The 13,905-nt window shown below is 45.8% G+C and overlaps 1 protein-coding gene across 2 annotated transcripts; it reads left to right on the forward strand.

Moving 5' to 3' along the window:
* Nucleotides 1-2,470: 2,470 nt before the first annotated feature.
* On the forward strand, nt 2,471-10,675 carry PRSS23 (serine protease 23). 2 transcript variants are annotated; one of them, XM_030235035.2, is made up of 2 exons: nt 2,471-2,572; nt 7,512-10,675. In XM_030235035.2, exon 2 carries the CDS (start codon nt 7,525-7,527, stop codon nt 8,641-8,643), a length of 1,119 nt encoding a protein of 372 aa, XP_030090895.1. In that variant the 5' UTR covers nt 2,471-2,572; nt 7,512-7,524; the 3' UTR covers nt 8,644-10,675. The 2 variants fall into 2 exon arrangements, with proteins under 2 accessions (XP_030090895.1, XP_009100983.1); XM_009102735.4 differs by lacking the exon at nt 2,471-2,572 and adding an exon at nt 2,977-2,994.
* The last annotated feature ends 3,230 nt before the right edge of the window (nt 10,676-13,905 follow it).

Consider the following 13,905-nt stretch of genomic DNA (forward strand, 5'->3'; position numbering starts at 1 on the left):
GGTTACTTCACTTCCCTGCAGAATAAAAGATTTCTTCAACCATGAGAAGTTATCTCCTGACAGTGCCATTCATTAGGGCTCCCACCTGTAGACTGTTTCATTTTCAGCTTACTCACAGGGTGCTGAAAAGTCAGCGTGTGTGTTATCACTTGACAGTATAGTACAGCTATAACCTCTTCACCCTTCTGTATTTGCCACTTACTGCTCTCTGCCTCAACAATGGCTCACAGCAACATTCAGATCTTGGTCTTCACTCTCTTTAAAAAATAAAAACTTGTGCTGCCCAGTTTTACCAGAGCTCTTGTTTCTTAAGAGTTGTACACATAGGGGAAAAAGAAATCTATATCTGGTATTTTTTCCTCTTTTGAATTAAAAAGTTAAACCAGAAAATTTTGTCTATAGATGCTCAATGGAACAGGACAGTAGTTCATTATTTCTAAAGAGAAGCCATACAAACTGTCTTTTCTGAGCTTATGGTTTACTGTATACACTAAAACTAATAGAAATCTGAAGTTTTTATGACAACAAAATGTGTCAACTAAATTTCAAACTAAACATTCTTCTCTACTCCTTTTGTCATGACAATTTCACCCAACACTTTCTTTAAGGTTTCTTTCTCAGGAGGGGACCTGTAGACACCAAGCCTTGTGGTTCTTATTCATCCACCTGTGTTGTGCATAGAGACACACTTCATGGAATCACATCATCACAGGATGGTTTGGGTTGGAAGTGATCTCAGAGATCTCCTAGTTACAAACACCCTGCCACAGGCAAGGACAATGTCCACTGAAGCTGCTGCTTCAGGCATAGAAGGTTTGCAGTCCTGTATTGTATCATGGATAGCCTAGGGCATCCCAGACCCCTACAACTGAGTGAGGTGAGTCCCACTGTATACATCTTAGCATCTCTGTATCTCTGTCCCCCTGTCTGCTCTAAAAACTTCCATCAGCATCATATCATTTAGGATAGCATCTATTTGAATTTGTGTCTGGAAGGCCCTGGAGCATGTATGGCAGCTGTGACACAAGAGACTGCATGTCCATGGGAAGCAAGACCCCACCTGGACCCCTGCTGCAGCCCTGAGACCCACTCTAACCAAACCTCACAGTAATTCCACCCCTATGAGACATGGGCAATCAGTAGATGTGTGTGTACAGGGCAAAACTTCTGAGCCTGCACATCTTGTCAGATGTGATAGGGTCACCTTAGGACGGGATCTATGGTTAGTATGGCATTGCAGACAGAGCCTGACTTGTCTGCTGCTTTGTCTGCTGATACTCCAGGGATCTGCCTCACTCTTGCATGGTCACTCCCTCATGGCCCAAGAGTAGCTGCACTGGTGTCACCAGCCCTTCTCCAACACCAGTTGTATTCTCTGGCTGTCTGAGCAGCTACTTTTTTTTATTATTATTATTTAGTACGTGCTTTTTTCATTCATTTGGTAAAATCTTTCTGTAGACCCAGATGGGGATGGTGCTAGGACCAAGCAGATGCAAATTAGAAAAATCACGTCTGAGAATGTAAGATCCTGTCGTATTTCAGCTCTTCACAGATTGTCTATGGGTGAGGCAAAGGTTTTCTTTTGCTTCAGGCTCTCCTCACCCTTTGTAAGGGCAGCAGTGGCTTGAAAAGGTCAGTAGAAGACTGCAAATAAATTGACTCCTATGAAATTTGTATTTTCCTTCTGGAATAACGGTGATCAGCTGGGAATTTTGAATAAACTTTTTTTGGGTGACTTTATCTTGTGGAGTTAAAACATTGCAGGATTTTTGCCTTCTTGGCTCTGGTTTCCCCTTTTCTTGCCAGATATCATTATAAGGCTTCAAGAAGGATGAGTAATTAAAACCCATGCGAACAATGTGTCGGACAATTAAGTTTAAATGTCCGCTTGATGAGGCAACACGGGTGAGTGACCGCAGAGCTCCTGGAGCTGATGCCCTGCGGAGGCAGGAAGGTCCGAGGGCGCTCAACCCGCTCCCAGGAACCCTCTGAAAAAGGATCTGGGGACTCAGACACTGGGACAAAGAACCTGTTGCCCTCGGGGCTGCAGAAGTGCCATGGGCTGCACCCCAAAATCTCGCACCGAGACGGCAGCCCCTGAGCCGCCCGTAGTGTCAGAACAAGCTTGGGCAAAACCCCCAATATTTTTCCTCGTGAAATAAATGGAAATGCAGTAAAGGATTAAAAGGTGGGGGGGGGGGGGGTGACGCTGCACTGGGGCGGCGGCCCGATGGGCATACTGCGGGGAGGGACGGCCCGGGCCGGGCAGGGGAGGGGCGGCGGCGGCGGGGCCCCGCGGGCGGGCGGCGATGCCGGCGGGCGGCGATGCGGGGCGGGGCGGGCGGCGGCGGGATCCAGCGGCGGGATCCACCTGCGGGAGGCGCCGCTCCGCCCCGCCCCGCCCCGCCCCGCCCCGCTCCGCTCCGAGCGCGCCGCCGAGGGCCGGCGCCCGGCGGGAGGGAGGGGAGGCGCTCCCGAGCCCCGCGGAGGCGGCGGGAGAGATGGGACCGGCACGGGCCCCGCCACCTGCCTGAGCCGCTGCCGGAGCCGCCGCCGCCGCTGCGGGGAGCCGGTAGGTAGCGGGCCCCGCCGGCAGGGAGAGCGCCGCGGGGTGCGGGTCGCCCCGGGGGACAAAGGGGCTGCGGGAGGATGGCGAGCGCCGGGCTCGCTCTACGCTGCCCCGGGCAGTGCCTCACCTGCCCGCGGCGCCCGGCCGTGCGGGACACCGGGCGGTGGGAGCGGCTGTCCCGGCCCGGGGCGAGCGCTCCCTCCGCACAGGGCTTAATGTTTAACCCCGCTCGCATGCACCGGAGCGCACCGGGCGCCGCCTCCCCGGCGGCGCCGGCGACAAAAGGGCGAGCGCGGCTGCTGCCCGCCGGTCCCCGCTGCGGGTCAGCCGCTGCCGGGCACCAACTCTGAAAGGACGGCGGCTGAGGGAACAGCTGGGATGAAAGCCGCCTTTGCTGCTTTTTCGTGCTTTGGAGGTGTCTGAAGGTAGCGCTCCGCTGCGGTGCTGTACTTGGATTCGTCGCTGTGTTTGAGTATATTAGTATTTTTGGGGTGGCCTTTTAAGACGTACGTGACTCGGAACTGTTCAGTGAAGCGGCTGCTGGAGCCTGGGGAAGTTGTTTTTTGCCTTCTGCCCCGAGGAAGGTCCGAGGTACTGGTGCGGTCCCACCGGGACCCAGCTTGTGCAGCTGCCCCGTCACTCGGTTTGGGAACCCAAGCCCTCTGTCACAGGGTTTGGGAGCCCTGGGGATGCAGGTCCTTCCTACAGCTTACAGCTTATTCAAACTGACCCTCACCGTCTGCTCGTAATGCAGTTTGCTCTCGTACCGTGATACCGAAGCCGCTTGACATGCAGGGAAAGAGAAAGAAAAAAAAAAGGAGGGTGAAAGGAGGCAGTTCTAGGAATCGGACTAGCTAGAAGCACGTACTATGCTCCCTTTTCTCCGTGTGTGCATGTCACTGGTACACGTGCCAAAAGAGCCGCTGTGCCCGGTGTGTATGTTAATGGACACACCCGTGGCCTGACAGTATCAAAGTTAGTTTCAGGCTTTCCAAGGCATCGCTTTCTACAGCCCTCAGTCTAGCAGGTAAGGAAGGCAGTGTGACCCTTGCACCACCCTCAGCATCTCAGGCAGGCTAATAAAGTTGTTAGATCTTAATGGCAGGAAGGCTTCTGTAGTTATTGAAGTGCAACTCCATTATTTTTGCTGTGTTTTAACAAGTTCTGTGACCAGGAAAAGCAGCAGAGGTATTTTGGCACGGCACTGACAGTGATTTAGTTCTCCTTTATGATTTGGTTTGAGGCAGATTTTACTCCCTCACTGTCTTGGTTTTCTCTCTTGTTGGTTTTTTTTTTTTTTTTTTTTTTTTTTTTTGGTATGTTAATCTTATTGGCTTCCAGCGCTGTGGAAAAACTTTCTTCATTTCAAAATGTAATGGAGACTGGTTCATGGTCTTTCATACTAGATCATCCATGATTTATTGTTATTTAACCATCTACTACAAGAACCACCCCTGAAGTAGTGAAGTCTTGCAGAAAAATTAATTGCTTATTAGAAAATTATTCATGTCCATCCTGAACAAGGCAGTTTTCTTTCAGCAGCATCTATCTTGGGGCGTGAATGCCCACAGCAAGCAGGAAAATGTGTCTGTAAAGTGTTGCAGCAGCACGGAGAGCCCCGGGGTGGCTGTCACTGTTTCCATTCTATAAACAATTTTAATGCCATTAGCAAGTGTGATTATGTACAAACCACTTCTAGGGGGTTCCTAGGCTGGATGTCAGAGCAGGGCTTTGTGCTGAGTCAAAGGGTGGATTGAGTTTATGACACAGTTTAAATAGAAACAGAAAAGCAGAGCTACAGTAGAGCAGCGCATCGTAATTCATTCAGTGCTGCTCTGTGATAGCCGTGCAGGGAAGTGCTCACTCCTTCCCAGTCTGCTCAGTTTGAGAACATCTCTCAGGGTCACCCATGAGTAAGTAGCTGAGGACAGAGAGTTTTATCCCTGGGGTTTTTTGCAGCTGTTTGATTGTGTTTCAAATGAGAAGAAAAAGTAAAAGGAAAGAAGAGCCTTACTGGAGAGTCTGTGTTTAAATGTAGACTGCTTTTTAAATTCCTTCATTTTTAGGAGGAAGGATCTACACAGAAAGAGGTACTGTGGGCTAATTTGCATCCTGTTATCAGTAAGACATATTTATTCTATTTATTGCTGGCCAGATCTGATTTAGTACTAGTTATGTCTCCTAATGGAATATAACTATGAAGACTTCAGTAAATGAGCACTGTTTAGCTTCTACAGGTACAACTCACAACTGTATTTTATTGTCAGGTTTAAATAACATTTTAAATAATAGGAAAGTTCTGTAACTGTTGAAAAGGCTTTTTTTTCCCCTAGAGCTGCAATGTGATCACAGCACAGAAGCAGCAGTGGAGGGGGGTGGGAGGCTTGCTCAGAGATGTAAAGTGGAGTAGGTACCACTTTACACAATGCAGCACAGATACCACGAATACCATCTTCTGAAGCCTTTATTTCTGGGGCCAGCTCGAGTCCCATCTCCTGTCTTGCTCTCTTCATAGGGCGGCTGCCCTCTGCTGTCTGAAGCTGCCCTTCCAAGTGCTGGCGGTGCTGTGGTGGTGATGGTGGGGAGATAAGGGAGGGCAGGTTGCAGGGCGAGGTAATCTCTCTTCTCAGCCCAGATGATAATCTCGGAGGAAGCAGAGGAGCTGTTTGGCACACAATCCCTTCATCAAGTCGCCGTGCTGACAGGCACGAGGGAATCTGGCTGCTTGTGCAAATAACAACTGACAGGATGCTCCTGTTTTCCCCTGCCAGCTAAATAAACCAGCCAAAGGCCAGCAGAGGCTCAGTTAGCCTGGATGGGTTTTAGCTCCAAGAAGTGGCATGAGTGGTGCAATTTAGAAAGATGCAATCTGTCAAGAAATCTGAGGGCAGTGAGGGCAAACTGCCTAGAAATATGTGCTCTTAATGATGGATCAGCTACCTGATGCACATCTTAACCATGATTTAGTCTGCTGTCAGCTTCTGACAGTGAAACCAGTGAGCACTGCTGCTTGCAGCCCTCACTGACACAAGCAGGACAGCTAGCAGTTGACTTATGCCAGTATATATTGTCTTTGTGGGGATGGAGCAGTGTCATTTGTCCCTGTTACCTTCTTTTTTTTTTTCTGTCTTCCTAATCACTGTCCTACAATAGAGGTGATAATACAGCAGGTGTCCCCTGTGCCATCCTTACAGCAATTTGGAAGTCTTTAATTTCGTAGCTTGCAAAATGCAGCCACATCCAATACTAAAATTTGCTGTGGAAGGAGTCAGAGGAGCGGTTGGTTTTCCTTGAATACCAAGTATTTTCTGATTTTTGAGACATCCAAAATGATGCAATTCTGATTAATGTTTAAAATGGCTTTTATTTGCTAGCATGAGTCATCTGTTAGGTATAAAGCATCACATTTGGTGGAGACTAACCTAGGAAAAAAGTATGTTCCTTTAAAGATGTCCTCTTAATGAAAAAATCTGCCAACAGAATGTGTGGTCACTTCTGAAAGAGTCAGTACCAGCCTCTGTGTATTTCAGTAGCATCAGTTCTGTTCACCTACATCTGGTTTTTAGACTTCAAGTCTTTTGGTATCTTGCATGAGTCAATTGATACTTTAAACACTGTGTGCTTTAGTCATAGCTTCTGTTCCCAAAGAGCTTCTGTTCCCAAAGGGGATGGTACCAAAAATATAAGAATCTGGGCCCAATATTTGAGTTGAACACCACTGGACATCAGCAGCCTGTAGCTTTCAAAATCTTTTTTGATGCAATTTAGGGATGGAGTATTCCTACACAAATCATTGGAGAGAAGGATTTTTCTTTTTTATTCTTAGATAGCTGCGGTCATTTCCTGTGTGATTTGCTTTGGTTTACTCATTTGAGGCATTTCAGGAATGATCCTGCAGTTGTGATCAGTGTAACCTCAGCAGGGTTTTAAATATGTGTAAGCTCAACGTAACTGTGAACTTTCGTTTGAATAATCTTTGTGTGAGGGAGATCTGCCTGCCTTCTTGCCCAGGGCACAGTGCCTCCTGCAGCGATTCAGCTGTATGGCTAATTTTCAAATAAACTGAAGTTAGGCATTTTTTTGACACAGTGCTAGTGCACGCTGTTCTCTGCAGTCTCAAGCGCTCTGCCTGCGGTTCATAAACACATTTACAGCCACATTTGCCTCCCTGTGCTCAGAGGGGGTTGGTTTGCATTTCTAATTAATTGAGTTTATAAAGCAATAAGCCAGTGTGTTAACTGAAAATTCCCTCAAGAATTGTAATCTTCCTTCATTAGCTGCCTGTGTGTAATCATATCACCCTTTCTCATGTAAGCCTCGGGGAGAGCCAGTGCCACTTGGTGCAGAGCCTTTGTCTGCCGTGAGTTGCAAGGGGAAGTGAGTCTCCCCTGTGGTCGTGTCCTGCAGCCCAGCCCCTGTCAGGTCACCTTCTTTGTCCCTCCCCACCTGTCCCTACCATCAGCCTGATGTCTCTGGCCGAGACAGCAAATGGTGTGAAGAGATTTAAAGGACATCTTTCAGCAAAGTCAGAGAGTAGGGGAGAGCTTTCAGGGAGTGTTCTAATGCAGCCGAAGACAGACACATTTACTCTTTGCAGGAATTCTGTTTACTGGATGAATGGATTTAAACAGAATCTGAATTTTCTTTAAACTGCGTGAAGACAAGTACTCTAACTTCCCACTGATGCCAGCTGGGGGTTGGTGGCTCAGCACACCTGGGGGTTAATTGTTCTGTATTTCAGTGTAAACATGGAACACTTGTTTCAAGACTAAGGCATTAGTTTGACACCAAGAAATCTGAGCTACTTGATGTGAGTTAACTCCATTCAAATCACTTGACCCTTATTACGTCTATACTGGGTTAGCAAGCCACTACATAGCAAGGTAGGATAATCTTGCAACAGGTTTGGGTGAATAACTGTATTTGTTTTTGCCTTCCACAGCCCGAGATTCAGAATGGCAGCCTTGTCCACTTTAATCCTCCTTTTGTGTGCTGCTAAAGATGTGATGCCTTCCAGTCCTCACTGGAAGCCAACTTGGCCGTCTTACAGAGTTCCCGTTATCCTGCCGCAGTCTACCCTGAACTTGGACAAGCCACAGTTTGATGCTGAAGCCAGACTGGAAGTGGTGTCTCCGTGTGGCCCAGCATGCCACAAAAGCTCTCCGCTGCCGACCTACGAAGAGGTGAAGAACTACCTGTCCTACGAAACCCTGTACGCCAACGGCAGCCTCACCGAAACTGAAGTGGGCATATACATCCTGAGCAACGGCGGCGACGGCTCTCGAGGCAGATCTCGAACTAAGAGGCAGATCTATGGCTATGACAGCAGGTTTAGCATTTTTGGGAAAGACTTCTTGTTGAATTATCCATTCTCCACGTCGGTGAAGCTCTCTACGGGTTGCACGGGGACGCTGGTGGCCGAAAAGCACGTTCTCACTGCCGCTCATTGCATCCATGACGGAAAGAGTTACGTCAAGGGAGCTCAGAAACTGCGGGTGGGGTTCCTAAAGCCCAAACAGAAAGATGGCGGCAAAGGGTCCAATAGCACCAACTCGGCAATGCCTGAGAAAATGAAATTCCAGTGGATTCGAGTGAAACGGACACATGTCCCCAAAGGATGGATCAAAGGCAATGCCAATGACATCGGCATGGATTATGACTATGCCCTGCTGGAGCTGAAGAAGCCGCATAAAAGAAAGTTTATGAAGATAGGCGTGAGCCCACCGGCGAGACACTTACCTGGAGGGAGGATTCACTTCTCTGGCTACGACAACGACCGTCCGGGAAACCTGGTTTACCGTTTCTGTGATGTCAAAGACGAAACGTACGACCTGCTGTACCAGCAGTGCGATGCCCAGCCGGGTGCCAGTGGATCTGGGGTATATGTGAGGATGTGGAAGAGGCAGAATCACAAATGGGAGCGTAAAATTATTGGTATATTTTCAGGCCATCAGTGGGTGGACATGAATGGCACCCCGCAGGATTTCAATGTAGCTGTTCGCATTACACCCCTCAAATACGCACAGATCTGTTACTGGATCAAAGGCAACTACCTTGACTGCAGGGAAGGATAAAGACAATGAAACTCCGTGAAAGCACTTAATGACTGGTTTTAGTTACTCATCTGAGGAAAGGCTAGACTTTGTGCTGCAAATGCATGTGATCATGTAACATCAAGAGGTGATATGTAGCTTCTCAAGCCAGCCGCCTTGTTCTTAGGACAGGGACTGGGTGGTGCTATCATTACAGCCTGAAACTGGGGAGAAAGGAACGTCTGCTGGGTGGGGAAGGAGCAGGTGGACTTGCTGAATTTGCAGCTGAGCAACTGAAGATTAATTAGGGGCGGATCAGTAAACAGTATGAAAACAGAACCGTCTCCAAAGAATCTTGTAAAAGGGACGCTGTTGACTATCTCATGCCTACAATGTTTGTTTTAATAAATCCTAGGATTAGTAGAAATGCTTTGATCTGAACTTTTAAAAGAAAATATTTCTATGCTGTTGGGGGCTGAAGAGGGGCATTTAATGGTGTTTGCAACCCAAACATTACAGCTTTGTGTTCATGCATGAGAAAAGGGAGTGTGAAAAGGGCAAGGCATGCGCCGTGGGAGATGAATGCCACACAAATAGCGTGAAGGGTAAATAACCACATAACACTTCTAGCTTCCTTTCAGCCTGAGTGATTTGAGACTTTATTAGTAACACAGTTAAGAAAAATGCTTTCTGAGCAGACAGACCTTGATGTTGTAAGGATTTGACTGTGAAGATGATGTTGGTCATATGATCAGTGCCGTTACATTCTGCTTTGAGAAACACTAATTGCACGTGGGATTAAATCTTTATAGGAGCTGGGACCTATGAAGGAGCAGGATCCCTGTGAATATACTAGGAAGCATGTGGGGAAAGGGGCTTTTCTGTTTATGACCTGCCTAGGTCTTTTAAGGAAAATCTCATGTCAGTAACTCAGATTTTCAGAGGGGAAGACTCTCTTCAGTCTTGCTGTCTATCTGAATTGCTGCCTGCAGAGCAGGTAAAGGAGAGAGCAGGACCAGGGCTCTCCTGAGTTTTCCCCCTGTTTGTTGAAGATTGTTGCTGTTCTACCTAATAGTACACCATGTAGAGGGACCCTAGACTTACAAGTGTCTGTCAGCCTTTGACAGTGTAATTTGGGCATCTTGACTAATATTTCTTGTGTTTTTGGAATAGGAATATTCCTCCCCACCTAGCAGTTGAGTTACAAATAAATCTTAGCAAATGCACAGTTCAAGATTTCTGCATCTGGAATAGAACCACTTTATAGGACGCAGCCTGGGTTTGCTGTGAAGTGATCCTTTGCTGTCTCTTACAGATAACAGTGATATTTTTACCACAGAAGAATTGGTTGTGAAAACAGGAGCTGTCTTTTTGGGGTAAAACCAGTGCAGCCAAATACTGTAGCTCAGCAAACAGCATTTGGAAATCAACATGGTCTGTAAAAACAGCATTTCCTAGATAGATTGTGCCACTGTATTTCAGGGGCATGGTTGAGGACATGCTGCCGTGCCAAGATGATTTTTTTAAGTAGGAAGATAGACACCGGCTCCGGTTCCTCTTCCATCCATCACTCACTGACTCCTGAAGCTTCCCAAGCTGCCCATGGTGCTTGGTGTTGTGGGGCAAATGCACATCCCTGGTGAGAAATATCAAAGCTGGGAAGGAGTGAATCCAAGCAGAGCTTCCCTGTGCTATACCAATACAAGGGAAATGTTAATTCAGCTAAGCCTTTTTTTACACTCTACTAATTACTACGGCATTTGTAAACATATGCCTGATGGTGCTTTATCTTTGTGGTGGCTTTGGCTCTAGTTCTGACAAACATTTTTGCTGGAGCTGCCTATGATTATTATTTTTATAGAAGCAGTGTACAAAAAATGTGGACTCTCATGTGGGTTTTTGGTGCACTCAGATACAAGCAGTTACTAATGCTTTGAAATATAAATAATCACCATATGTATCTGATGGTCTTTTTCTGACTTTTTGTTTTAATTTCCTTTACTCTATGGATGTTATCTGGAGCACTTTTGTTTGAATGTATCACAGTGAATAAAGAAAAGTTATGGAATTTCAATGCAGACATTCTTGTATTTGTGCTGTATTGGGTTGCACTTTCAATCTCATTTCAGCTACTTATTTGTAAAGACATTCAGATACAGATTTATTAAAATCCTCAGTGCTGTTTGTTTTCCTTCAATTTTCTTCTGCTTTCACCTGTTGGAAGTTTTTGTTTTGGTGTATTGTTTCTGGTTTTTTTGGTAGGCTTAATTACTTTATACTTTAGCATATTTGGGTGCTAATAATCAATCTTAGCTTTTGTATTACTCTTACAGTTCCAAAGCCAGTCATGAGCTCTGATTAGTTAGAGCTGAAAATAACCTATTAGACTGAAAAGCCACATTGTTTTTATGAACTTCAGGGTAAATAAACTATGGAGGAATGTGAACCAGTCAGTATAAGGTCATAATTGAGGTCAGTCCATCTTCTTTTTCTTTTAGTTGATGCAGTATAAAAAACAGTTCCTTTGAGGCCAACAGTGAGACTCAGAGTTTTTAGAGAAACCCTGGATGCAGAAAGATTTTCATTTTGAAATTGCTGCTCGTACGACTTTCCCGATCTCTAACAATGCATGCTAAGTCATGTGGGCTTGAGAATATCACTGCTGATTTATTGGATGTATTTCCCATCCACTGATCCTGTGTTCTCAACTGCTCTCTCAGATTGTAGGCTAAGAACTTTTCACAGAATCATTTAGGCTGGAAAAGATCTTTAGGATCTCCAAGGCCAACTGTAAACCTAACATGGCCAGGTCCACCACTAAGCCAAGTTGTGAAGTGCCACATTTCTGTGTCTTTTAAAAATCTCAGGGGGTGGTGACTCCACCACTTCCCTGGGCAGCCTGTTCCAATGCTTCACAACCCTTCTGGTGGAGAAAGTTTTCCTGATATTCAGACTAAACCTCTGCTGGCACAACTTAAAGCCATTTCCTCTAGGGTGATGTGAGCAAGGTGGGTTTTGGGTTTTTTTTGGTTTTTTCTAGGAATGTATGCAGCAAGTTCAGTGTAATCAGGAGTGGGAGAGTCTCTTCCCACTGCACACCCTGTGCAAACATTCCAGTTTTAGAAAGAAAGGGAAATCTCAGATAACACAGGCAGAGCTGTGGTGCTGAACTTCAGCACCGTTTCCCCCGTGCCCACCGGAGCTGGTGGAAATTTTGCCAGTGCAATTGTGTGCAGCAAGGCTGGGCGTGCCAGACAGGTTTGCAAATTCCATCCTGAGGATATTTGCTTTGATGCTGCAAAGTAGGCTCTTTTAAAACCAGAACTTTAAAATTATGAGAAAGATAGCCATGCAGCCAAAATAAGGCTCATCAAGAAAACACAAATAGCTAAATGATATACAGGCATGGCACTTGAAATTTCTTTGTCCAGCCAATGACTGCTGGTAACCTGCAGAACTGAATGAAGTGCCTCATTATTCTTGTACATGGAGGCAAGACAGTAGATGGGTATAGAGGCACTGTTTTGACTGTGATTGAAAAGGATTAAAGTCTGCTCCTGCATCTGTAAGAGGCTGACATATGAAAAATTTTACTTAATTTGCTATAAATCCCTTTGAGAACAGTGCTGGAGATGGAAAGTGAGGTCTCGAGAAAACACAGACCCCGCCGAGCTCTTCCCCAGCACACACTGAACTTAGCCTGCTGAAGGCTGCAGAATATCATCGAGTTTCCTTCTCAGAGAAACAGTATTTTCCTTGCATCTGTAATTGTTTTGCAACTGAATTCCCAGGCCTGCCCGGTTAGAGGGCAGCTCTCGTCTTAAAGTTGCAGGCTGAACCCCAAGCTAGTATAATACATGCTTGAAATTCTTGTCCGTGTTTCCACTTAATCTGCCATTTGTTAGCAGGTTTTGGGAGCGTGCCAACTCAATATGCACAGGCCTTGGGAAGAGGAGCTTTCAGTGAGTGCATAAAGTATGCTGGGTGGGTAAAAACTTCTTTGCTTTTCTGGAAGAAAAGGGAAGCATGGACAGAGAAGAGCAGGAGAGAGTGAAAGGGCAGTATATTTGTATCACAGGAGGAGGATTCCTAGAGGATCAGTTTCATGGTTGTGCATGCATGTAGGGTTTTTATAAATAATACTGTTAGTTTCCATTCCTAGTTCTCCTAGGTGGAGAAGAGAAACTTAGGAGCTGAAGTAAATGAAGTCTATTCCAAGGAGCACCTTACTGCCCACTCTGAAGCCAGTGTGCAGCACAGATGAGAAGTTTAGGCTGTCACTTGTCTAATAGATACATGAGAGAAGAGTGACAGTGACATAAGCATTAGGAACCTGATCTCCTCCTCCCAGGAGATGTTTTTTCCTGTCTTACATGGTGACTATTAGGCTGCACGTGCTTTGTGCCTGCTGGCAAAGGTAGTGTGGGCTTTTATAGGTGAATGGTTATACAAGGGAAGAGAAATACCTTAACATGCTCCAGACATTATTATCAACACTGATTATTCCCAGGATAAAATTATCAGTGATGCTTTGGGTGTGGATTGATTTTTAACTAAATGGGCATAGGCTGAGCCGTGAAGCAGGCTTATACTGTCTGGTTTTAATCTAAAGATCTCTAACAGTAATTAAGTGTTGTGGCTCAAGGAGGGGATGGTGGATGTTCCTCTGCAAACTTTTCATGGACAATGTTTTGTTTTGTTGTTTTTTTTTTTACAATAAATTCCCTTTAAAAGATTTGAGCATAAGCAGATACAAGAAGTTGAATACTTCTATTGGTTCACCAAGCAAATAATAATGATTTAAATAGCACTTGTAATATCTGAGATTTTTTTTTTATAACATTTGCTTGTTTGCATTCATTTCAGTTTTGGAAACAACCATTTATGCTGATTTGGTGAGGAGAGTGTATTTTTCTAGCAAGTGTGACCAAGTTGAACACAGAAAGCACAAGAATTTCTGACTTGTGATAAGAGTATGAAGACTGTAAGTTCGTATTGGAGTGACAACAGTAATAAGGTACAACAACTTCCTATGACAGCTTTGTGCCACATTGTCATAGATTTGGTGGTTTTCCACAGGTTGCATACATGAAGAAGTTAATTTAGTGATGATTAGGGTTGACATAAATTTGAACAAGTGTCAGCAGTGTCCTGGCAGCCAGGAGGGCTGAGTATATTCTGGGATGCATCAGGCACAGCATGGCCAGCTGGGCAGGGGAGGGATTGTCCTGCTCTGCTCTGCACTGGGGTGGGTCTCACCTCCAGAGCTGGGGCAGTTTTGGGTGCCAAAATAGAAAGAAGACA

The sequence above is a fragment of the Serinus canaria genome, chromosome 1 (assembly GCF_022539315.1).
Source record: "Serinus canaria isolate serCan28SL12 chromosome 1, serCan2020, whole genome shotgun sequence".
Taxonomy (NCBI): Eukaryota; Metazoa; Chordata; class Aves; order Passeriformes; family Fringillidae; genus Serinus; species Serinus canaria.